This window comes from Amblyomma mixtum, chromosome 2 (genome assembly GCF_055824585.1).
Source record: "Amblyomma mixtum isolate Tamu chromosome 2, ASM5582458v1, whole genome shotgun sequence".
In the NCBI taxonomy this organism is placed as follows: Eukaryota; Metazoa; Arthropoda; class Arachnida; order Ixodida; family Ixodidae; genus Amblyomma; species Amblyomma mixtum.
Genome location: NC_143013.1, coordinates 304,755,027 through 304,779,766, shown reverse-complemented (window position 1 = coordinate 304,779,766; position 24,740 = coordinate 304,755,027). Strand labels below are relative to the sequence as shown.

At 53.5% G+C, this 24,740-nt stretch overlaps 1 protein-coding gene across 3 annotated transcripts in view; it reads right to left on the bottom strand.

Annotated features, from left to right (window-relative positions):
* Hmgcr (HMG coenzyme A reductase) overlaps window positions 1-24,740 on the bottom strand; it is a 74,164-nt gene that overhangs the window by 25,091 nt on the left and 24,333 nt on the right. Inside the window, exon 1 of one of the 3 annotated variants that reach the window (XM_089574695.1) lies at window positions 22,539-22,679. The exons of the other annotated variants lie outside the window; for them this stretch is intronic. Within the exon in view, the coding sequence (XP_089430821.1) occupies window positions 22,539-22,606 (68 nt within the window). The 5' untranslated portion in view covers window positions 22,607-22,679. Of the gene's footprint in view, window positions 1-22,538; window positions 22,680-24,740 lie in introns of those variants that run through there. 3 annotated transcript variants of the gene reach the window in all.

Below are 24,740 nucleotides of genomic sequence, written 5' to 3'. Positions count from 1 at the left end.
CCGGGAAGCGCACATTCGCTAGTATACGGCACAAACTACACAGCTTTAAAGAACAATGGGGCACTCACGAGGAAACACCGTCGCCACCCTTCAGACCCGCTCAAACGGGTTCTTTCAGCGTACGTGTGCAAGCTCGCTGTGCCATATATGCGGCGCGGGCGGGGCAATTTTTTTTTTTTCCTGGCCACCCACCATCTAACGAAAGTGTACGCTGCACACTGCCCAAGCTTAATGCGCCCCGGCGACTTCAGCACTGACATCCCGCTTGTGACGAAGCCGGATGCATCCTGGAGGAGGTTGAACACAAAAACACACAAAGAGTCGTGCGCGAGACAACCATGCACCGGTCTTCCAGAAACTCCGCGCAGATGGGAAGTCTCACCGGCACGATAGTGAGCAGTGGGTGCTGAAGATTACGATCAGCGCTAACCGAAGAACAGTGTTGCAGTCCGCTGGCCAAGCAGAGGGTGCAAAAAGAAAGTCAATAATAGTTATGCTCGTGTCCAAAACACTCACCACAAAAACGCATGGTTCGATAGTCCTGCAGAGGCTAGGGCCAAGAGTATACGCATACTCCGCGGTTCGGCTCCACGGAGGATGGAACGAGCGGGTCGAGCCGCAATTTAAGCAGGAATGCCGCGGAGGCCCTTCTGCACAGAGCCTACAGCAACGGCGTCAACGGGGGGACAAGTTGCACGGACACGAGCGATATGTCGCCCGTATGCAGTCAGCGTTTCAACCAACACGTATAAACCACACACGGGGCTGCGACACACTGCCAGTAACAGCTGGTTCGGCGGTCAGTAACCCGCTTAGGTACGCGTGCACGTCCTCCTCTAGATCACAAAAAGCTTCAGTGGCTGTCTCAGCGTAGCTGCCTTATTATTTTTTTTTTTGCAGCTCGTTTCAGGCTGCGTGGAAGAGGCGGCTGAAGGACGTTCAGGTGAGGTCGACTACTATACGTCGTTGTAGGATATACCTGAATGAGATAGTTGATATCCTCCCCTTGCTTCCAACGGGAAAGCATGAGCGAAACAAATAACACAGTGAACGACGTCGAAACAGCGCGTGCCAATGTCACAGTTGCCAGCAAAGATGTACAAGGCACGAAGGGTCAACTACAAAAAAAAAAGAAAGAAAGAAGGAAAGAAAGAAAGAAAGAAAGAAAGAAAGAAAGAAAGAAAGAAAGAAAGAAAGAAAGAAAGAAAGAAAGAAAGAAAGAAAGAAAGAAAGAAAGAAAGAAAGAAAGACGCCCCGACAGATGGCGTCGCACTCATTGCCGCAAGCACTACTGCAAGACTAGACATCCAGTACGTCAGTAACTATTCAGCGCCACAGGTGAGCATACGCGCGCCCTTCAAAACCGGCCGCTGATTAAGCGCCTCGCGTTCTGGCCTGAAATGCAGCACAACGGACGTCATTTGAAACGTACAGCTCCCGGTGTGAGCAAACGGAGCAGAGGGACACGAGGCGCGAAAGCGAACGCAGTCAGAGGCCGCGTTTCGCACAGCCAGGGTTGGTCACACGCATGCAGACGGGACCTTCCGGCGATGAGGAATGGGACTGTGCTGCGCCTCTTCCACGGCCGAACACGCGCTCGCCTTGGGGCCACACCTCCTGGGGACACGTATTCGTCCCGGACCGCAAACTATGTCCTTGCAGTGAAGCGGTGGCTGTACAAGAGCTCTGCCCTCGCGCGAAATAGTTTGAATCGTGGCCAGAGGCGCCTCATGCAGGCGGTCAACCTTTGCTTCGGGTTTCGGTGGCCACCATAAGGTAATCAATCACACGGCACGAAACGTAACGCAGTCGTGCCCTGGAACACTTCCTGCGCAGACGGAATTGAAATTAATTGGAAAACGCAGTCCAGTTAGCTCCCCTAGAATCTGTATGCAGCAGAAAGCATTTCGTTGAGATGACCCACAAGAGATGATGACCAATAAGACAGCGGAGGTCGAGATGTTAACGATGGACTAGTCATGATCTAAAAGGAACGCGCTTTTCTGCTATTACCGCCTTGCCCGTCAAATCCATCCAAGCGTGATTAGCGGCTCACAAATTACCTGATGAGAAAAGTGATAGGTGTAGCGTTAAGACAGGAAGAGGGCAGAGTGGTCCTTGAGGGCAACAGAGTGGGTTCCAAGAGAAGGCAAGCGTAGCAGGGGGCGGGAGAAAGCTAGGTGGGCGGATGAGATAAAGAAGTTTGCGGGAATAGGGTGGCCGCAGATGGCACAGGACAGGATTAATTGGAGATATATGGGAGAGGCGTTTGTTCTGCAGTCGGCGTAGTCAGGCTGATGATGATGAAAGGAGATGACCCCCCCTTCGGTGCATTTATTCCATTATTACAAGTGCTCAAATTGTGGCAACTTTTTGAAAAGTTTTCTTCACGAAAGCTGACGGGCAGGTAACCTCGAGGAGCAGCCCTTAAATAGCATTCTGTGATAAAAAAAAAAAAGTGCGCTTACGGGTGCACAGTAAGCATGCGCATTATGGTCGCGTACAAAACAACAATGGCAAGTTAAAGGTGCCGAATCTTTGTGCACCCCGTGTCACGCACAGCTCCCTTCAATACGAAAGGGAACAAACAGTTTGCACGAAAAGACCAATTTTAATGCGACAGCCTTTAGCTTGTATCCTCGCTAAAACCACCCGGTAATGTAGCGGCGTAATCAGTACCGCCAAATTTGAAAATCCGAGGAGTAGAATCGAGTACCTTCCACTGAATTTTTATATGGAATCATACGTGAGCACGTCAGCTCTCATGCGTCTTGGAACACTCTGAAAACCGTGCGGACGCATGTAATGTTTTTTACGTTTACTTCAAAGGGAGGAAGGCGATTCTTTGCGACCAGCGAGGTATTTTGCGGTTCACTGTTCTTCTGTAATTGCAAAGAGCATCAACAAGCTCTCAATTGTAAACCTCTTCTCTCAAGCTACACCTTGAGTTGCATTGGTCCCTGTCGGGTTTTACCTATGAACGCCTCTTCCTCGTTCCCAGTAAGAATGAGCCCAATTACATCCGGGGACCCCAAAACGCTGACGCAGCCGCCAGACCTTCCAAGCTGTTACAGAAAGCTTCAAGTGACGGCAAACGAGAGACGAGACAAACGACTCCCCTGCAAAGCCCAGCTTTTCCGCTTGTATCTCGTATACCGAAAGCAGGAACGGAGATTCATCAATCGGTCGACGCACCGTGTTTACGACGCGACGTTAAACAACAACCCCTACACAAAGAGATTACCACACGCGTTGCGCTATGATCCGTGGCAATGCTCGTTAGGCTTAGCGAAGACACTTTTGCGCCGTCGGCATCGGGTGGCCTGAGCGAAATGCTCTGGGCAGAGTTTTACGGGGCGACACTTAAGCGCTAGTCATGTTTTGCGAAAGGAAAAAGAAACAATAAAGGCAAAAAATGTAAGATGTTTCCGCTCAAGAACTTTTTTTTTCTCTCTCTTGGCTGCAAAGTCTTCTGTCACCGCAGCTATGGTCCAACTGTAACGTAGCTGGTGCAAGCTAACTGAACGAATGACGTCCTCGCGGGGTGCGTTTCCATGCAGGCACAGGGAACAAACAGTGCGTCGTCGTTATTCGAAACAAAACGAGAAGCAGAGAAACAAGGAAACAAAGCCCCGCACACCGAGCAGTAGGGGCACTTCAAGGACAGGTCTTAGCAAACGCATCGGTCACGACATCTATGGCATGCGCTGGCAGAAAGGTGTCAGTCGGGAAGCAACTAGGCAAAATTTATTTTACATCTATATATATATAACTAGAAACTGGCTTTCAGTACTCTTAAAAATGCCAGTTTCTAGTTGAAACGTGGACTAAAAATAAATTCTTACCTAGATGGAGCGTTTTTCCACTTCGCTACAATATGCTGTAAACGACTATATAAATTATCGCAAGGACGTAATTTTCGCATTTCTCGTGAATTATATAGACCTCGTGAAAAAAAATGATCACGACAATAATTAGGGCGAAAGGAGAGCTAAGGGGCTTATCACGTCTGCTCCGACAAGTTTAGTATTCCAGAAATATCCTGCTACCGCGAATCTAACCGAATTCGGGAAACACTGAGCTCGCGAAAAATGAGTCCTCCATACAGTATATACACGTATGAACGTCATGACAACTAATCACTCACGAAGAATGTGACCCTTGCAGTAGGTCTCCAATCGCTCAGGGCTCAAGATCCGCAGTGCACGCTGGTCATCAACCTGGCGCACCTATAGGACGGTCGTGACGTGATTTGAAGCGATCCAATGGAACGCGACGGCCACTGTTGACACTGTAACGCATCCGCGTAGTTGTGGACATATCCCAGCGGCTACACCGCTAGCACAGAAACTGTCCGGACAGCCGACATCAAGGGGACACCGCTACTGAACACGCGAGAAAGCGCCGTGACGTTTATATACCCACCCCACGCCTCTCCTCTCGCTGGCATACGTGCGCTCAGAGCGTTCACCGCAAGAGCGGGCACAGACTGCTGCCAGCCTTGAGTGGCTTTCGCACAAACGGGGTCACAGTCGGCCACTCGTTTGGGCCGTGTTTGCGCAACCAGTTGGGCCTGGAACGGCAAAAGCAAGAGCGGAAAGCCACGCGCCGTGTTTGGCCGGGCCACAACAGGCAGCACCGGAGGAAGGATGGCTGCTCCGTCCGGCTCTCATCAACAACCTCCTTTCTCCCTCCCACTCCGGCTTCCCTCGGCACTCGAACGCCAGCCGCGCGGCGCCAGTGTGCGGGGATTTCTTGAACAATGCACTCGGCCGCCGAAGCCCTGTTTGTCGGCCCGTCAAGCCTGTCGCTTGCTTTACGGCGCCGGCGAGCCGCTTGTTTAGTAAAGACGCGCTTGTTGTCCTGAGCTAATGCACAACGGGAGAGCCACATCGTTTTAGGCTCTTCTGCCGGAGATAGAGGTGACTTTCCTTTTTTATTTCAAGCCGGCCGTGATCTCGCGACAGACGCTGTGTTTGTAAACGCGGCCGACCCAGACTGAGTGCTCTTTCGCGACAGAGATAGCGAGAGGCTATCGTGAATCCGCAGTCCAGACGGCTGCAGATTAAGCATCTGGGACCGAGAACACACGCTCACCCGATTCTCTCGCTACTCGCAACGCGTGATGGCGCGGTGGACCGAATGCACAAAGCAAGTCACGTTCACATGGACATCCATTACAGCAAAGAAAAACGTACGAGACAGAAATGTGTGCGTGTGTTCTCCAGCGGCATTTTCCAAGCACGAGCCGGACCTGAGTGTGCCGCTGGCTGCATGGCTGATGTAGACACTTAATTCACAGAAGCCTAGGTCGTAGTGCAGTTTACATAGTTTCGGTTTCTCTCCTTATTGGGGGAATGGGGCCAAAGGCGATAGAACCACGGTTGTCTCTCGGAGTTTTTTTTAAAGAAGCAAATCCAATTATTTTCTGAAAGTTCACTCTGGCTGAAAATACGATGGCGCCAAGAACACGGGACAAAAAAACAAAAACAAAAAACAAAATCGCAACACTCGACAAAGGGAACTACCATTTAAGAGAGAGCTTAACACCGAAAGCAAAGTTTCTTTACAACTTCACGCACTTATATTTCCATTCTGAAGGTCAAATTTTGAATAATTTTGAATCAATTCCGTCCCGTATTAAGATGAAGGTCCCCGACTCCCAGAACAGCAGCCCGCGCTAGCTGCACATCGATTTTTTCTTCTTCTTTACAATCTGGTCTAAAACTGTTTTGCGGGTGCGTTCCACCGGCGAGAACAGAACAAACACCGATTACTTACACAAGGAATAAGAAGTGAAAAGAAGCTTGAGGTCGTTCCCGATACTCAAAGGGGGTAGGTACTATACGCTGCACCATGAGCTTCATTTATGACACGTCACACGCCTCTCTGCAAACGCCAACGCACACAAAATTCCAGACGGACGACTCGTGGCTTCTTCCGACGAGAGGTGGGGGTATGGCGTGATGCGTTCTTGACGTGTTCCCTTCATGCCTGTCGATTTTCGAATGAGTTAATCGACCGAAAGCTTCGCGAGCCTTGAGCGAACGTTTTTCGTCCGCAGCTGGCCGCAGGAGCGCTTGCGGGCACAAAGCACGCTTGAATAAAAGAAGCGTGGTTAACGCTGTCACAATGAAAGACTGGACGTCATTTGAGATTAATGACATTCAGCCCGCCGAATGCCATTACACACCGCGGAACGCTCGCTTCCAACTCCTACAGAAATGCCGACTGCCCCTGATGACTGATAGCGGTGCGTTCCCTCTACTCTTCTGACGGGAGCTACCATTAACGTGTTCTAACGAGGTCATCTTACTTTCTTCGTCAGCCACTTCGCCCTCTTCTTCCAAGCCCATTTCAATAACATGTATAACATATCATCCAAGATATGTATATGAGATATGTGTGCACTGCATGCTACACGTGACAATGTGTGACCACGTGTGCAATGCACGTTACAACTGGCCCATGTGTGACCACGTGTGCATTGCATGCTACACGTGGTCATGCGCAACAACTGGCCATATGCGACCACGTGTGCAGGGCACGCTACCAGTGGCCATGTGTGCCCACATAACAGTGCACGTTACAACTGGCCATATGTGACGAAGCGGCAGATGCACCTCAAAGGAGGCCCAAAAACCAATGGCGTCGACCGATTCTCATGACTTCGTGGTTAATCCCCTTTCATCCATCACCCCCTGCGGCTTCACGCCAGCCGGCACAAGGGGATCGGTCAAGGGGGAGAATCGGCCGACGCAACTGGCTGGATAGGGCTCCTTTGAGGGGCATTTGCAGCTTCGTTCTTGAGTTGTATCCGACTATGGTAGCACCTCTGCTATGCTAAAACTCTCTAGCTACTGGAGCTTGCTTAAGGCACGCTCCTCGCCCCAACAGACTGAAACTCCCTTGGACGTCCCATAGACGTCGTAAACGTCCACAGGACGTCCCATAGATGTCCTAAACGTCCACATGACGTCCAAGGGAGTTTAAGTGCCCAGTGGGGCATGCGCTAGCCACCCATCTGTTGGGGCATCCGCGGATCACCCAGCGGACAACGTCCTTGCCATTTCCATGCAGGGGAGGAGCGCGAAACCGGCGCCGACTGCGTTAACGAGTTCCTCGCTATCCGCCGCCTTCCGACTGAGAACCCGCGGGAGAACAAGGAGGGGAAGGGAAGACGCGCCGCCCTGGATTTCAGCCGCAAAGCGCGAAGTGGACGCCGGGAGAGGGGCGCGTCGCACGAAGGGCGGCCAGTTGCGCAAGGCGATCGCCCGGACCACCGCCGCCACCATCACGTCTGGCCAAGAGGAGGCGGCCACCCTCCGATGCTATTTTCGGGAGCCGGGAAAAAGAAAGACGCCGCGGCGCGGGAAGGCTGTGGTACTGTCGATTTCCATGTTTACACGTGTCCCGAGCCCGTGTCGCCGCCGCCAACGAGGCGGAACGATCGCCGCGAGGCAGACGAGGCGTGGGGTCGCACACCGACGCGGGAAACAAAAACGAAAAAAAGAAAACCGGGCCACATGTGTTTGCGGACTCGGCCGCTGCCGCTACTTCTCCCCTCCACCCTCCTCCCACCGCGCTCCTGAGGAAACCTGAGACGGAGAAAGCCCGTCTGCACTCGGGCAAGGTCGACTTTTTATACACGTTATATACATTCTAACCGAACGGTGCCAGCGCGCGAACTTCCAGATCGATCTGCCCGCGCTGAAGCGAGGACGTGGAGACGGCGGTGGCGGGGGGTCACCAGCCGCGTCGTTTCAGTGTGCACGTGCGAACCCACATAGCCGCTCACGAGATGCGATGATTGGAATGGCAAGAAAGCGCAGTGCAGAGCATTCGGCACGCATAAGCGCCGTTCGAGCTTCGTTTTCCGATAGACGAATGAGCAAATCTTGCGGAGGAGGTAGAGTCGCGAAGTCCGGTCGACGCAGTTAACCCCACGACAGCGGCTTCTATTCCGACGTCACAGCCGAGCACAATGGCGATTGGCGGTCATATCTGCAAGGCGTACCACGGTCATGGATGAACTGTGCTAGTAACCCGCGGTGCCGGAGGAAGCCATGCAAGCTTCCGAAGAGGACAGGAACGGGTGACGAGAGACGCTACAGAGCGCGAAGTTCATGCGGGTCATCACTCCGTACACAGCAAGCAAGAAAACACCTGGACGCCGATAGCGAGCGACGATGCTGTAACGGGATCGGCCGGCATGAAGTATGGGCACGTCAAGTGGGACGCCGTCGACGTGACTGCAAACGCGGCCGTGAAATCTGATATATGCGTGCAAGTAGGCGGGTTCGGCGAGGCCTGCTGCTCCGCTCCGACCGACGGCGTTCGAGCGAGCACGCGTGGACGGTCGGGCGGCAATAAACGGGCGCATGCCTCGACACAGCCGTACATGGCGAATGCCACGAAACTGGTGACGTGTTCGCCTTTGGTCCTGCAAATACATAGTGGTGCAGTATGATTTATATGGGTTTAACATCCCAAAGCGACTCAGGCTATGAGGGACGCCGTAGTGAAGGGCTCCGGAAATTTCGACCACCTGGGGTTCTTTAACGTGCACCGACATCGCACAGTGCACGGGCCTTTAGAATTTCGCCTCCATCGAAATTCAGTATGAAAGGGAACAGACTATCAGAAGTAAAGCAATTATTACTTCATAAGTATGCGTAATGCATACATGAGCACACACTTTTTTTCCTTTTGTGTCTAATAGTCTTCCTCTTGACCGATAACACACAGAAGTTTTCAAACTCAGAGCAGAAATGAAAACTGCAGTCTCTCTCATAGCCGAGAGTAGATGTAAGCATTAACTATTTTGCAGTATACCGGCGTGGCACATTCCAGGATGGGTTATAAATGGCGCTAGCCACATCGTGGTGGCCGAAGTACGACACGCAGTTAGTGCAGCGCACCGAGTCAAACTGAACTTCGTTTCAAAGTCTCTCTGCTGTCTAGCACAACCATAACATCCGCTGCGCCGCTCTACAGGTCCAATGACTGTTCCCTTTCGTAACGCTTACACCTATGAAAGCGAATGTGTTTGTAGGAGCAGACACAGCTGGCATGCACCGTACGGCCACTGAGGACATTAGAAGGCGTTCCCATTTTAGTAGCCACTTTACGCGAATTAAAATATTTAAAAAATCCACGATTTTGCACACTCTTCGAAAGATTAAAAGATTTATAATGGTTTGGTTCATTGGTTTATTGGGGTTTAGTGTCCCAAAGCAACTCAGGCTATGAGGGACGCCGTAGTGAAGGGCTCCGAAAATTTCGACCACCTGGGGTTCTCTAACGTGCACTGACATCGCACAGTACACGGGCCTCTAGAATTTCGCCTCCATCGAAATTCGGCCGCCGCGGCCGGGATCGAACCCGCGTCTTTCGGGCCAGCAGCCGAGCGCCGTAACCAATGAGCCACCGCGGCGGGGTTTTTAGAATGGGAGGCCTGAATTCGTATTGCGTACGGCGGCTCTGAAAGGTGCAGCGAAGACGGGTTTAAATCACGGCTGGCACCGTTGGACTGGCAGCTGCCTGCAGCGCCACTAGGGCCAAAATGTGGAACTCTCAGTTTCTACATTTTACAACTTATATGTCGTGGAAATAGAAGGCTGCAATATATGTGGCAAGCAACTTACAATCTTAATTTTTTTGCGGTTGGCGCGAACGAAGAACACTATTACCAGTATAGACATCCCGCGTTTTTCTTTATTTATTTTCATGGCGACAAAACTACAGTGTAACCAAACTGCTAGTCCTCGCTAAGCCTAGCAACCGTCGAAAATTCAGAAGGAGTCATAAAATCTTTATATTTTCTCGGCGGACATTCGTGGTGCAGTTAACTTGAGGCGAAGCACAGGCTTCGTGCATCACTCATCAGCCCCGAACAGAATTAAGGCACACTAACAGCCTCGACGACGAACGGGTGGAGCGAGCGGCCCCTGCTTCCGCGAGGTCCGCCATTTTGCCTGACGCTGCGGGCCTTGGGTGTGCACGCTACTCCTCCAATTGAGCGTTCCCGACAAAGCAAACTCCAGCCCGAAGCGTTCGTTCTTTGGCTCGTGCGCATGCGCACTGATTATCCCCTATTTCTTTCCGTCCCCTGAGCGGTAAGCCCAACTCTGAGCATTCCGTCTAAATGGCAGACAGGCGGGAACAAGGAAAGTGCATGCGAGTGGAGAGGACAGCTGTGTGTTTGTTTCTGGCGTCGGCGGCGTACTGCTCGGAAGCGGAGCAGGTTGAACAGAACGACAAACAAATCTACAACTTACAGATCGGCAACCTCATAACGAAAACACGGACCCTTCGCAAAGTCTTCTCAGCGGTTAGCAGTCTATTTACCGCGCAGTGATTAATAATACCGATCCGTGCTGTCGTGCGACCTTCCAGCGTGAAGAGGTCACCGCAGCCGGCCTACAACTCAGTCACCTCCAACAGTGGTCAATGCATGCTTCCGTTTTTTTTTTTATAACAGCCTTACCAAAACCACCGTGACAGAATCAAGCACAAATAATTCTGCTTCCCCACTACATTTAACGAATAATCCAGAAGCTATAAAAAAGTGATAGATAATTGCGAGCGCGCGTAATCTACAAAATATATTAATGCACTTTATGCACATCGCGGTACTCACGCAAAACCGAAAGCATTTCATGAACGTGAGCCCATGCGTACGAGAGCGGTAGCGAGCGGCTACTGTATAAATGCGCGACCTGAGGAAGGCCCACGACGATGATCAGGTCACGGGCCCCAAGACATCGGTCTCATGCTGCTGCTGCGCTGAGTAGCACCCGCGATCTTCGCGACGTGTACGGACGCAATCTCCCGCAAAGAATTCGGTCTGTTACATTCTCGGAAGGCTCGTCCCAAGTCACGGCGGGACAGTAAAAGTGGTTCGACGCTTACTACCGCGTCTCACCTCCACCCTCACCACCACGAGCACCTGAATTGTCAGGCTGCAACCTTCACTTTCGCGATCTCCTCTAGACAGACACAAAGAAGTTGCGTCCCACGAGGTGACAGTGCCCGGCATCACGAATGGCCGAGTAGACGGGACCGGCGCACGGGTCCGCAAAGGCCAGCACTGGTACCGGAGGAAGCGCCGACTTCTACACTTGTCGAGGACTCGCAGACTCCAGCCATCAAAGCGGGACAGCCTCGGCAGTCGAGCTTTCCGCGAACGACAAATCCGCGCCGAAAATCCGCCTCCGCCAACGGCACCGAACGAGGCCGGTCGACACAGTCCGCTGAGGAGGAGCGGCAGCCCTGCCCAGGAGCGCGAAGCCGCGTACACGTCGTCGTCGCCCGCCCGACGGCCCAGTGTGCCGCCGTTCACGGCGAAGACCCAGGCGAGGGAGGCGGTCTCCCGGCCACAAGCAGCAAAAAAAAGTGCGGCGGCGCCGAGAAAGTAGCAGAATGCGGCTGCGGCAGCGTACCTGGCGCAGTGGCGTAGAGCGCGACGCACAGCGGCCCGGGCGGCCTCTTCGAGCTTGTGCACGACGGTGTCGGGGCGGTGCGGCGACGGCGGCGGCGGCGGTGGCGCGTCGCCCATGGTGCTGGCTCCCAGCGCGGGGGGGTCAGCCGAGCCTCATGGCGCTCGGACGGCGAGGAAACTGGTCGCCGCGGAAGGAAGGCCGCCGCTTTCGCCCCGAGAGAAAAGGGGGCCCCTTCCGCGTGCGCTCCTCCGCCGCCGCGCCGAGGGAAGAGGCCCGTCGCGGAAGCAGTCGCCACCTCCCCCCCTCCGCCCGCGACGACGACCAAACAGTGGCGCGTGTGAACGACCCCGTTTCCCGGTCGGCCGCCGATCTAGGCCACGGCGCGGCGGCCCTGACATTGGCCCGAGGGTCTCTGGGTCAGCCCGCCTTCCTGCTACACTCGACGATGGCCGCCGTCTTCGGCAAGAAACGCCTTTTCGAGGGGCCCCCTCTCCCCCACTCTTCGAGTCACGCGACTCGCCCACGAAACCGGGCGCGGACAGCGGGGGGATCTCTCCCCGGGATCGCCCGAATCGGGGCCTGGCCGTGGCTGGCTCTCGGCGGCGGCGACGCCACCAGGCACACCGCTGGTGGCAGGGGTGATCTTCACTCGCGCTCGCTCTCAGCCTTTATTTCGAGCCGCGGGCGCTTGCGGAAGAATGCCACGTTCACTGTACGCCACGGCGCAGCAGCAACAAACGACTGGTGCCAACAGCGCCAATTCACGGTGGCTCAGGGCGGCGCCCGCTGGACCACGTGGGGAACGTGCGCGGTTCCGTCCAGGAGCAGGGTTCCCGGCCCAACTTCGGTCGCACTCGGACCCACTGCCGAACAACGCAACCCAAAGCACCGTGGCACGTCCGCAGATGGATTCGGAGGTCGCGATCAGCCATGCTGCAACGGCGTCTCCAGAGGGGACTGCGACGATGATACTCCAGCACGATACTCCGCAGCAGAGTAAAGGCGACGTCCAGCCATACGCCGACGCCCCGCTAGTGACTACACTACATGCAAACCCGTGCCCGTCCGGCTTCGGCAATTATTCCCGACACACACCGGGCTGTTCGCGCACCGCACACTCGGTCGCCGCTTCCCAGGCGCATCCATTGTCCTTGCGCGTCGTCCATCTGCCATACATTCGGCGGGGGGCAACGGACGGGGTTTCCCTCACGCTCGAGGAAGCGAGCGCGCCCGCTGCTCCACTTCGTGAGGGTGAAGATCCTGGTGTCCGCGAGTCGGCGGCACACAATGGCTCGCGTGTATAACTGGCCGCATTGTGCGTCCGTGTACGCGCCGCCCAGATCTCGCCCGCTCCTCGCCCGTTCCACCGAACAGGTTTGAGTTCGTCGCGAAGAAAAGCAAGGCGGCTCCGTCGACGGGCAACCTGAGCTCTGCCGACCGACGTCCGCGCAAGCAACGCGCTGCGTCTACCTCTACAGCCTGTTTGGCGGCAGTTCACTTCGCCAAAACGACAAGCCATGCCGACTGATTAAGATCGTACGCACCAGGGACACGACGGAGAGAACATGTCAGCCTCGCTGGAGATGGTGTTAAGAGAAGTTGCGCGTCGCAGAGGCCCCAAACGTACAAGTCTGCAAACGGCGCCGGACGAGAATGCGATTCGGACGGTTGTGTCGAAGTAAACAAACAGCCGGAACAAAGAGTCAAGGCACTTTCTAAACGATGAACAAAAGACGCTGAAAGAACAAAAAAAGGAAGCATTTAGAGACGCACAGGTACACATGATGCATGGCTGCAATTGGTGACCGAAACAGCCCTTGTGAATGTCCGCCAAGCACCGTCATATACCTGTATATAACACGTGAGACAGACCTAAAGTGGAAGAGCAAGCTCTGACAAACTGCGGGATGTGTGCTCGCATATACGAGCAGTAAATCACTGAAGGATGCCATGTGCTTGTCTGCTATGTGCCTGCAGTGCGATGTGACACAAGCGACGCGCCCCAGCACTAAACGGTGCTTTGGCCGTCCAGAGGCATGCGTCAACCAGGGGTGACTAAGGGCAAATAGAGACGAGCTTCCTCCGTAAACAAACAGCACCTGGACAAACGCTACGAACCCAGACTCAAGATCAGAGCGGGTGAGAAACTGAAGGGAGATGAGCTGGCCCATCAGATCGCCCTTGAAGCCATCAAGCATGACCCCTTTGGCCATGAAATGAACGGATGAAATTTACGTGGCATGAACGTCATGAAATGAACAAATGAACATCGACATCGCAGGAACGTAAAGAGAACATTTTACCGTCCCCCGTCACCAACAAGCCAACCGAAACACCGATACGAGGAGCCCAGACCAGCACCCTTGTCACATGACACATTACACGTCACCTTCGGACGCGAAGGCACTCGATCCACACGACTTCGAACGACATGTGACCGGGAAGATTGGGTGAAATTGCCCGCTCCACAACGACCACAGCGTATCCTCCAATGGCCCCTCCTGGCATACCCCACCGGGACCTGCAAGGGCTAAACTACCGACTGAGCTAAGGAACAGAAAGACGTCGTCGACTCTACCTCGAAGGAAGGCTGCATCGCGTAGTGTCGCCGACAGAGAAGGTACACAATTCAGCAACCACTGAAAATACAAAGACTGCGGTGTTGCACCGTGGCACTAAGCAATGAGGCGGTGCAGTAGCGTCAGACACGTGGGCCAGAAAGACCACGGTATAGTCTAAACCCAGTGCATATACCTATCAGTAAATGCACAGTAGGAGCCCACGCTATGCCTCACATTACAGGGGCGTCAACGGTACGGGAACTCAGCCCGTATCCGGAACATCAAGACTGCACCAGATGGCAGAACTTTGCGGCAGCGGAGTTGAAGCTACGGCAAGCAACAGTAGGCTAACGCGCAAGTTCAGCGAGCGTTTAATTCACTGGTTAAATTAACAGAGAAAGTGAGCTCGAACACAGTACTGTGGAGGCTTCCCGCGAAGTGGTGCGTCGCCATTCGTAAACATGGCGTCCGCCGTGTCGGCGGAGTCTTCAGCGCGCAGAAGTTGGACATAGGTGCTCTTTCATTCCCAGGGATGGAGCCGCGACTCGCGGGGTGTTGGGAGCGAAGGAACACGTTTTGCAGCGCGCGCCCTAGCGATTGGCTCAGATTGCCGCAGCCTTCAAAGCGCTGCAAACGACTTGTGAGAAGGAGTATATAGCCCCTCATCACGTAAAGTTTTTGGTGAAATGAAGAGGACAAAAGCCGTTATGACTCATCGCCATTAGCGGTGCAACCAGTAAAGCAGGTGTTGCAAAGCGAAGTTTGGTTTAGTTGGCGAACATTCACGGAACATTCACGGTGAAAAACAACGCAAACTAGACGGAGCACAGAAGAGAAGGAACACACATACGCCCTGACTCGCAACAGAAAGTTTAGTGAAAAGGCGAAAGAACATGTACAGAGAACCACCTTGTCTCCGACCAGTCGTGACGTGCGCAGTTTTCAATGGTTCTCTACATATCTTCCCTCACCTATTCACAGAACCTTCAGTTGCGAGTCAGCGCATGTCTTCCTTTTCCCGTGCGTCCAGTTTAGCTTGCGCCGTTTTTCACAATCAACTAACGGATAAATTACAAAGAAATGTACAGCTGCCGACACAGCTAAACCGCACGCTTCTATCGGCCCTGTGTCATACAGGCTGTTGACTCTTTCGGGACTCAAAACGGCGGTGCTGGCTAGCGCACGCACGGCACTGAGCTCCTTCAAGAGAACCGAAGGGGGTCTTCTTACTGGAGCTCTTATGTTAGAAAAAAACCAGCAGTACGGTGGCCACGCTAATGCACGACGTCCAGCGGGCCGACACGTGCGCAAAAGAGAAGCGCATTTCCCGCGGCGCATTCGGGGCCACCGGGTTATGCAAAAGAGGCACGCATTAACTGGGCGCCTTTGCGCGCGCTCGAGGACCGGAAGAGAGCCGGAACGAGGGGCGGAACAGAGCTGTCCGGCGAAGATCTGTTTTGTGCGTGCGCGCGCGGGCGACAGGTTGTTCCGGTGGTCGAGAAAACCACTTCCGCCCCGCGGGAAAACGGGTCCCCGGGCGAAAGTGGGCCGCCGCCACCGCGACAGCAGCAGCTGCCGCCTTCCGCTGTCCCCGAATCTCGGCGACGAGACTGTTGCATCACGAGAGCACAAAAACACACACACGCGGGTGCAGAAAATGTGCAGTGAGACGATGCACACGTACACCCTTCCTACGCGCTTCCGCCGAAGCACCGTAGTCGGGCGCAGCCGAAATAGCCGCTCCCAGACAGTTTGCATGCGCAGGTCCAGATTAAATGTTTGCCGTGGCACGGTGAGCCTTGGGTCTTCCTGGACCACGGTTACAAAATCGAGACCGTCCACCCTAGAGCTGTGCACGGACTCTGGCCGGCACGAAAGCCCGTGGGTGACCCGCGGGCCGGGCTCGGGCCGGGCCCGGGTATATCTGTCTTGTACGAGCCGGCCAGGCTTCGCGAAAGCGAGTACACGTACAGCCTAGGTCAGAAGTTTAGAGCCCACGGGGTTTGCTTCTAAGCCGTGTAGTGGGGCTCCTGTAACATTCTTGGAAGTCCTACCGGACTCGAGGGGGCAGGCCTAGGAATGTTACCTTCAGGAGATTTGGAACTCTGGGAATGATTACGAGCCACACGGTGTTACTCAGAACTAGGGGTGTGCGAATATTCGAAATTTTCGAATATAATTCGAATATCATATTTTTAGTATTCGTATTCGATTCGAAATCCAAGTATTCGTGTTGTTTCGAATATTCGACACGACGCGAATATTCGTATCCAGCCGAATATTCTATTGAGAGCACCGGCGTTCATTTCGGTCCGTAAGTCCTATCGACAGAGACATAACAACATGGCGGTGCCCAGAGCAATGCGTAACGTTGGGCCGTGCAGCAGCTGACTGCACTGGTGAGCTTCTTTGTGGCTATACCTGCGAAGCTGGTATAGTCAGAGTTGTGCACGAAATACCTCACAATACGAGCCAGTTCAGTGCCAATTGAGAGGGCATTTTCTGTGGCTGGAGAAGTCGTTTCAGCTAGAAGGGAACTACTTCTGCCTGACCATGTGGAGCAGCCGGTTTTCCTTCACGACAACCTTTTATGTTCATCCCAGCAACGCGCTTTTGTGCTTATGGCAAGCTAGCCTTGATCAATGACGTGTACCAGCCATCTTCTATGATATTTCCACTCTTCTAAAAACAGTGTTCGAGACTTTGGTACTTTTTGTACAGCCACACACACCTTTTGTGCTCATTTCATCACTTATAGTTGAACTGTGATGTTCTTGGGTGCTCAAATAAATGTTTCGTAGTGGTTAAATGCGTCTGTCCTTGATTATTCGATATTCGATTCGATATTCGGAACAAAGTATTCGTATTAGATTCGTTTTCGAAAAATTTGATCTTCGCACACCCCTACTCAGAACCAAACCGCCGGGGCTGTCAACTGGACAAAGGCTGTATCATGTGCGGAAGTGCGAACACGGCCATGGTGCGCTGGGTGTCTTGCATGCTCAGCAGGTGTTGCTTTGTGTCTAAGACCATCCACGAGAGAATGTACAAGGACGGGAGGAAAGTACAAACGCTAACAAAAAGCAAACAAAGCTAGTTTGGGCTCTAAACGCATTTTCGATTCCAGCAAGTACCAGCGCTGGGGTCGACAAGAGGAACAGATCACTGCCAGCGCAAGAGACGTCGTTATTTTCTCGCAGGAGCGCCTCGGGAAAGGGTTAACTTCAACTCGCCGCTGTGGGTATCCAGCGAAGGGAACGATATGGGACGTTTTGTGGAGCCGTTCTCAGGAAGACGCTTCGCAACGCACCACAGCACCGACTGCCTTCTCTTGTCCGTGTACCCGAAAGGAGCTACTCGCTTCGGTTCCGGCAGGGGAGACAAACAACATTCACGGGAAAAAGCCAAGGGGGAGGGGGGGGGGGGGGGGGGGCGGGGGGGGGGGGGGACTGCCACCACATGAATGACGGTAAAAGAATGCCCCTGGCGCCTCTACTACGGCTCGTACCGTTCCGTCGCAGGCTTGGTTGTTGTGTTTCGCTGTAATTGTTTATCAGCGAAGAGAACACAACACCATTACTTCCCGTGAATATCGGAAGCAGGGACGTCGCGGCTACATCGGCATTCGCAGGAGAGCGCTATGCTGTCGCTAATTTGCTGGCTTATCATCTGACAAGTCGAAACGTCTGCCTGTCGTGGCACCCCGTCCACGGCACACGACACCACGCCTGTCATTCCCCTTCGTGCTAGAAGCGTTTTTCTTCTTGCTAAAAAAGTATTAGCCGTTCCGCGGCCACCAGTTCAGAGAAATTTCAGCGCTGACGGATTCGTAATGCAGGAGCGCCGCCTCAAGCCATCATGAATGGACAATTTGCTCTTGCATATCAACTTGGAGTGATAATTCTATACCTATATGCGTTGTGTCTGAGTATAATCACAAACTGACATTCGGAATGCGAGGGCAAAATTTAAATGTCGTTGAAGTCGTCGTCGCTTTGCAGGTCGGGCCGGGCCCTGGCCGGGCCTTAACTCAGGGACCAGGGCCGGGTCCGAGTAGGCTCAGGGTCCTTCAGTGTCGGGGCGCGCCGGGCTTCCTGCCGGTAGAGTAGGGCCCGGGCCGGGCGCGAAATTGCGGCCCGAGCTCAGTTCTAGTCCATACTGCCAACCACCGTTTCACTGAGCATTTAGCTTCAGCCCGCTCATAGGCAAATGCCTAAGGAGCAAATAAAAGAAAGAATGAAAGTAAGAAAGAAAGAAAGAAAGAAGAAAAAGAAAGGAAGGAAGGAAGGAAGGAAGGAAGGAAGGAAGGAAGGAAGGAAGGAAGGAAGGAAGGAAGGAAGGAAGGAAGGAAGGAAGGAAGGAAGGAAGGAAGGAAGGAAGGAAGGAAGGAAACGCAAAGCATGAAAAGGCATCCGCCCTGAAGCTAGTACCGGAAAATACTTTAAATGAGTCCGATATTTTGTTTTGCCAGTGACCATCGATCGTACATACGGGGGTTCGGGTGAATCAGCATTTCCTCTAGCCGGCCTATGCTCCATATCAAAAGTTATTTGCAGCACTGTGGAAGGTTGAAGGAACCAGATTCTTCAGATGGGTACCAGGGGAAATTAAAAACCTTTAAAACGAGCCGGGAGAATCATTCAAGAGGTGTTTTCCTTTAATTTTTTCTCTCACTACTCCATCATGCTAAAAAAAATTCTCTCTCTTTTCTGACTGCAACCGTTTGCTCCTTATTCCGCACTTCGGAGAAGAAAGCAGTCTTCGGGGTCCATCACGAAGTACGAATAAATTGTTCTTCTATCTAGAGATCTGGGGATAGTGAGCTGCATAAAACAGACCGCATAATACGACGCCTTGCTTTCTATGCCTGCAATTATGTGAATTAAACACTTTTTCTTTACTCCTCCTCGAAGCCCGCCCCTTCTAATCGTCATACAGCAGCAGGACTTCGAGACAAGGGCCGCACATATAACAGCACATATGCGACTGCGGTGCGAATCCAACACGCCGCTGTTGTAGAGGAAGATACGGATGAAGGTCACTTCGATAATACAGAACTCTTTCTGCACCACAGCGCGTCAAATTGTACTAGTACACAACAGAAGAACCCCGGGGTGGTACGCAAGATCACGTGATCTCAGAGAACACCAATACCACGAGGAACAGTTGCAAAGGGCCGCGTTTCCATGGAGGCGACACGCAAGACGTCCGTGTACTGTGCGATGTCAGTGCATGTTAAAGAACCCCAGGTGGTCTAAATTGGTTGGTTTGGTTTTATGGGGTTTAACGTCCCAAAGCGACTAAGGCTATGAGAGACGCCGTAGTGGAGGGCTCCGGAAATTTCGACCACCTGGGGTTCTTTAACGTGCACTGACATCGCACAGTACACGGGCCTCTAGAATTTAATCCGGAGCCCTACACTACAGCGTCCCTCATTAGTCATAACATGAGTCGCTTTGGGATGTTAAACCCCCCATACCATATCACATATCACCCCATCATACCATCCCATCCGATACCATACCAACAATTCCAAAGACGTCTTCCACAACATAGCTCGTCGTGATTCTGCCTCTGCGGGTTACGCTTACGGCAGGTCATGACCTAAGGCGCGGGGCCGATGGCGCTGCAGTCTGATCGTCTCGTCAGATCGCGGAAACATTCGGCAGACCGCGAAGAACCAATGTTCCCGCCATTGTGCCGCATAAAACGACAACACCGCCGACAACACAAGCACTCGATCCGCCCCACCATACCCCCACTTCTTACGGCAGGAATCAACAACACAACAGTGGCCAGCAAAAACAACCCGCAGTAAAAAAAAACAACTCGCCCCGATTTTCACATTTCTCCGAAAGCAGTGCCTCCGAGGACGCCTTCAAACTTCGGTTACCATGGACCAACGGAGTGTCTCCAATATTTGGCCATCTTGAGTGCGACCACTTCACTATAGCTCTTCTCTCTCTCCAGACGACGGAAGGAACGGGCGTTCTCTTCTTTTTCTTTCACTGCCCGCAAAGAATGCCGCAAAACGAACAGGAAATCTACAGTCGCCAGATAACGAAAACAAGCAAAGCAATAAGAATCAGAAGTGGAACGGCTCGCCCCTTTTCAGTTCGCGCAGGCCGGCCACAGGTTGGGGAGGGGGAGAAGGTGGAGGGAGTGCACAAGCGGAAGGTGTGAACGGAACCCCAGGACAACAGCGCCCAACAGTCCAACCCACTCGAAATTCGTTTTCAGTTCATCGTGGAAAAGGCGGTCCGAACAAACGCGCGGCGGCAGTCTGCCTTATCCGAGTAATTAATTCTTCCGGCAAAGTTTGTCGTTTTTATTATTGCAAAAGCAATACTACTCGCACTCCCAAGCCTTCGCGTGACCAGGCCGCAGTTACGTTTGACCTTTAGCGGAGTGAATATGGGCGACCAACTCGCTCCTTCAGATCGTCCGGCTGCAGTTACGCCGCGCCGCGCACCTGTGGCGCTACTGCCACTGTGACGTCATACCAGCTGTAGATTATGGACGACCAACTCGCTCCTTCAGAGAGCCCGGCTGCAGTTACGGTGTGTGTTTGCCGCGCTGCGCACCTGTGGCACTACTGCCGCTGTGACGTCATACCAGCTGTAGATCATGCTTTCTTTCTCTCAGTCGCAACAACATCAAAAACAAAATATAAAAAAAATACCGAAGACGCTTTGAGTCGTCGCGCAGCGGCGGCCCGTAGCCACGCGTGACCTGTAGACGCGGCGCACTGCGTTCCAAGACGCTTTCAGTCGTCGCGCAGCGGCGGCCGGTAGCCACACGTGTCCTGTGGACGCGGCGCACTGCGTTCCTTCAGTTGGAGGCGCTGCGCTTTTGCTTCGCAACCTACCAGGCTTAACCAAAGCTAAGCCCCCGCCAATTTTTTCCTCTTCCCCGTCCGATCGGTGTCCTCGAAGCTTTCCAGTCTCCCGTTCCGCACGCAATGCAGCTCGCTAGCTGGACGTTAACGTGCCACTGGTTCCACATGATGCACGTGTACGAGCCAGTCCGGCATAGTCTCGCGCAAATTAAAAAACGGCTGAGGCTTAACTTGGTTAAGCCTGGAGAATGCGAAGCATCATCGTGTCGCGTAATTTGGAGGCGCACAACCACAGCGACGGCGCGAGGTGGGCCCCCGTTTCTCCACTGTCGTGACGTCATCGTGTCACGTGCTGTGACGTCATGCATCACGTGATTTGGAGGCGCACAACCACAGCGACGGCGCGAGGTGGGCCCCCGTTTCTCCACTGTCGTGACGTCATCGTGTCACGTGGTGTGACGTCATGTATCACGTGATTTGGAGGCGCATTAGCTAAAGTAGTATGCTTCGCATAAAAGGAGCGCGTGTAAGGTCACCAACGCGCTAAACTTCAGCCCTCTTCCAGAAGTGTGGTGTTCCAACGCATTCATTCCGTTGTACCGCGGAAATGAAAAAAAAAGAGAAAACAATAAAGGCACTGAAATGACGAACATTTCGCAGGCAGACAAACAGCCAGACGGTATAGGTGAACGAACCGCTGCGCTGCGTGACACCGGACCACGAATCACACTAGCAGACGACAGCGCGCCGAAGCTGCGAGGTTAGCGCGAAATAAATTAAAAAAGAAAAAGCTTTGGGGGTCGTACGTCTAGCCGACCAGTTGCAGCCTGTGATGTGTGACACGCGTCCACAGTTAATAATACCCCTGTCGCACGGGCATTTCGAACGCCTTCGAACTGATAGTCTATCGATTCAAAGGCTGCGACACAGGCATGCGGCTCCAATGGCCATCGAGTCAATAATATATCAAGTGAGCTGAGAAGCGCGGAGCTCAATCGACATTTCGAAGGCTTTCTAACGGCTGAAGCGTCCACTGTAGGAGTTGGAGCGTTTGCGGCAACGCGCCGGGGAAAAAAAATCAGAGCAGTACAATCACTGCGATACTACTGAACTCGAAAAGATACAACTTATTTTGCAGCAAAAGAAAAAAGGCGAAGTTAACAAAACATCCGACATCAGAGCTTCACCAAACCTGCATAAATGCTACTCCAGCTTGTCCAAAACGGAATTTATTTCAAGTGGAACAAATAAACGTTTACTTCTTAATCGTGTCGGGTTAAAACTGAAGGCTGATGCTTGCACGCCCTGGCGGCGACGGTGGCGCCAACCACTTTGGTGTGACATGATGGAATCTTTTGACTGCGATCCAGTTTCCCTCACTACGGCGGCGAAACTCCTGCGGGTTCGACAGCGACTGGGCATCTCGAAGGCTCTCCACTCAGTACCCACTTGAACCTGTGCTTGTGACAGGGGCATTTTACGCAAGACCTGCCGCAATTACTCACCTAAAACGCAACGCCGCAATTACTCACCTAAAACGCAACCCCCGGTTATATCCACCGTAGCTGATCGGACTCGTGCTCCTAGTGCCGCTCATAGAACAGTGTTCCGGGACCACATCGCGAAGGCTAAGTCCATCGAGTACAGATTCAGAAGGGCGCCAAGAAAGCATGCTGGGGCGAACACAAAACTGACCTGCGTCGGAAGGAGCGCAAGAAGGCCACCAGTTGGGCGACCATCGCCAGCGGTCGCACCACGACCATCGCCGCCGCTGAGTCGAGAGGACAATGCGCGCGCGGACTGTCTGTCGTCCGGTGGCGTCGTCACCGTCGCACCCACTGTGCGATGTCACCCTCCGCCGCACGCACACGCGCACACACACCAACGACGTGCGGGCCCGCGGCGTCAGTCGCGATCAGGAACAAGGAAAGCCCCGCTTGGTCCAGCCGCGGTCCCGGAGGAACCCCTCCGGAGCGGACAACCCTCCAGTCACCGTTCAAACAGAGGAGGGCTCCATCCAGGAGTGCTTCCTCCTCTCCCTCCACCGCTTCTCTTCCCGCGCTTCAGCAGATGTATGCGCGCACGCACTCTTCACGGTCACCACAGCCGCTCACAAGCGCCATGCTCGGGCGCTCGCCGGAGGTTGACAGATTCCGACGTCAGTCGGCATTTGGAATTCTTGAGCGGTCACCCAAGTGCCCTGTGCGGTCCAGGAACGACCGGGGAATAAGCATAACTGGCACGGCCACAGTTGCGAGCCCGCGCCGCGCGAAGTTTTTGAAAGGAAATTTCACCCCCTCTCCCAGTTCGTCTGCTCCCCGCAAATCGACAGCTGCGGCGGAGCTAAAGGCGGAACGCTCTCGGCACAGGCGCCTCGGAATGCACGATGGAGCAAGCTTAAAATACGACGTCACAGTACGGAAGCAACAGTGCAGACGCACTCATCACGCGAAGCCAGGCAGGTGACTGAGGTGCACACGTGTCCTCCGAATGCGAACGCGAAGGCATCCGGCGGTCACGAGGGTTATCTCGACTATACAGCCGGCGTGTCCCCCATCAGCTCTGTCCACACACACGTGCAATCGCCTATGTGTGGAAAAGGGATTAAGAGAACAGGCAGGCCAGTGCTCCTATATATACTTCTGAAGGAACCAGCGCACAAAACACAACGGACAAGAAAAAGGTGGAACACGACGGACAGGAGCGCTGACAAGTGTTGCTCCTATATATGTTCCCGCAGCAGCATACACAGGAACACTAAGGCAACCAAGACCGGCGCCTAGACGTGCTGATGACCTATGCCGGGCGGCGCAATGCCCTGCACTCCCTCTTTCAGTTCCGAGATTTTTGTAACTCGTTGGGAGTGCATTGACTCTTCAGTGTTTGTATGTGCGTGTGTGTGTGTGTGAGAGCGACAGAGGTCACGTGAGCCACACTGGTTTTCTTGCGAGTTTTGTTGCCCACAAATCTCTAGAAAGGGAAAACTATCTTTTCGAAGCTACCGGAGCTGTTTGCACTGTCACGCTCGGGCGGCCGCATTCATGTAGCACAGCCCCGGCTACCGGATGCGTTTCCGCTGCGGGAGCGCCTGCCAACAATCCCCCGTTTCCATTTCAGTCAAGTTCAACAACGTCACAGCGGCAGTCATGCTGGCGAAAACGGCAAAAATTTGCGCGCATGTCTAATGGCGCATACCAATTGGCGAAGTAGAGCAAGTTTTCTTGCTCCATAAAACCGGAGAGCGTGTTTCAATGGGTGATTAAGATTCAGGTCCTGAGTTCTTACTGGACCGCGTTGGACATCTTGCTCCTTCGCGGATTCGATGAGCTACTCTGGCTCACAGCGTGGAAACTGCGTCACCTCGCTATGGCGCTCGTATCACATGCAGACCATCTCGTAACTTGTGTACAAATTTCATTCATAAAATCATCTGTGCATCCCACGGCGCAGTTCCGCTTTTCGGTCAACAACAATCGGCCCCGGGAGGGTGCGGGAGCAGAAGCTATCGAATCCTTCCTACGCCAGTGAGAAATTATCGCGGGGGACGTTCTCTTTCACGCTCTGGATGCTAACGATGCTCGCAGCTAGCGAACGCCCATAGAGACGCACAAGACCTAGTGTCCTGCATTAGCAGGCAAAGGTAGGGAAATGAAGGGGCACGTTATGATATGCATATGAAGGAAGCCAACAGTGGTACGTCACGTTGCGCCTGGTCCGCGGTGGCCCAAGGGCCAATGGTCCGTCGTGTGAATCCACCTTTACGGTGGCGAAGTCGCCTGCACAGTCTGAACTACACCGCGAACCCGAAATGAGCATCGAAGAAAGCTCCAGCCCAGATCCCGTTCAGAGCCCATCAAACCGACCACAAGATGGAACCACGCGAGACATGATCCTACA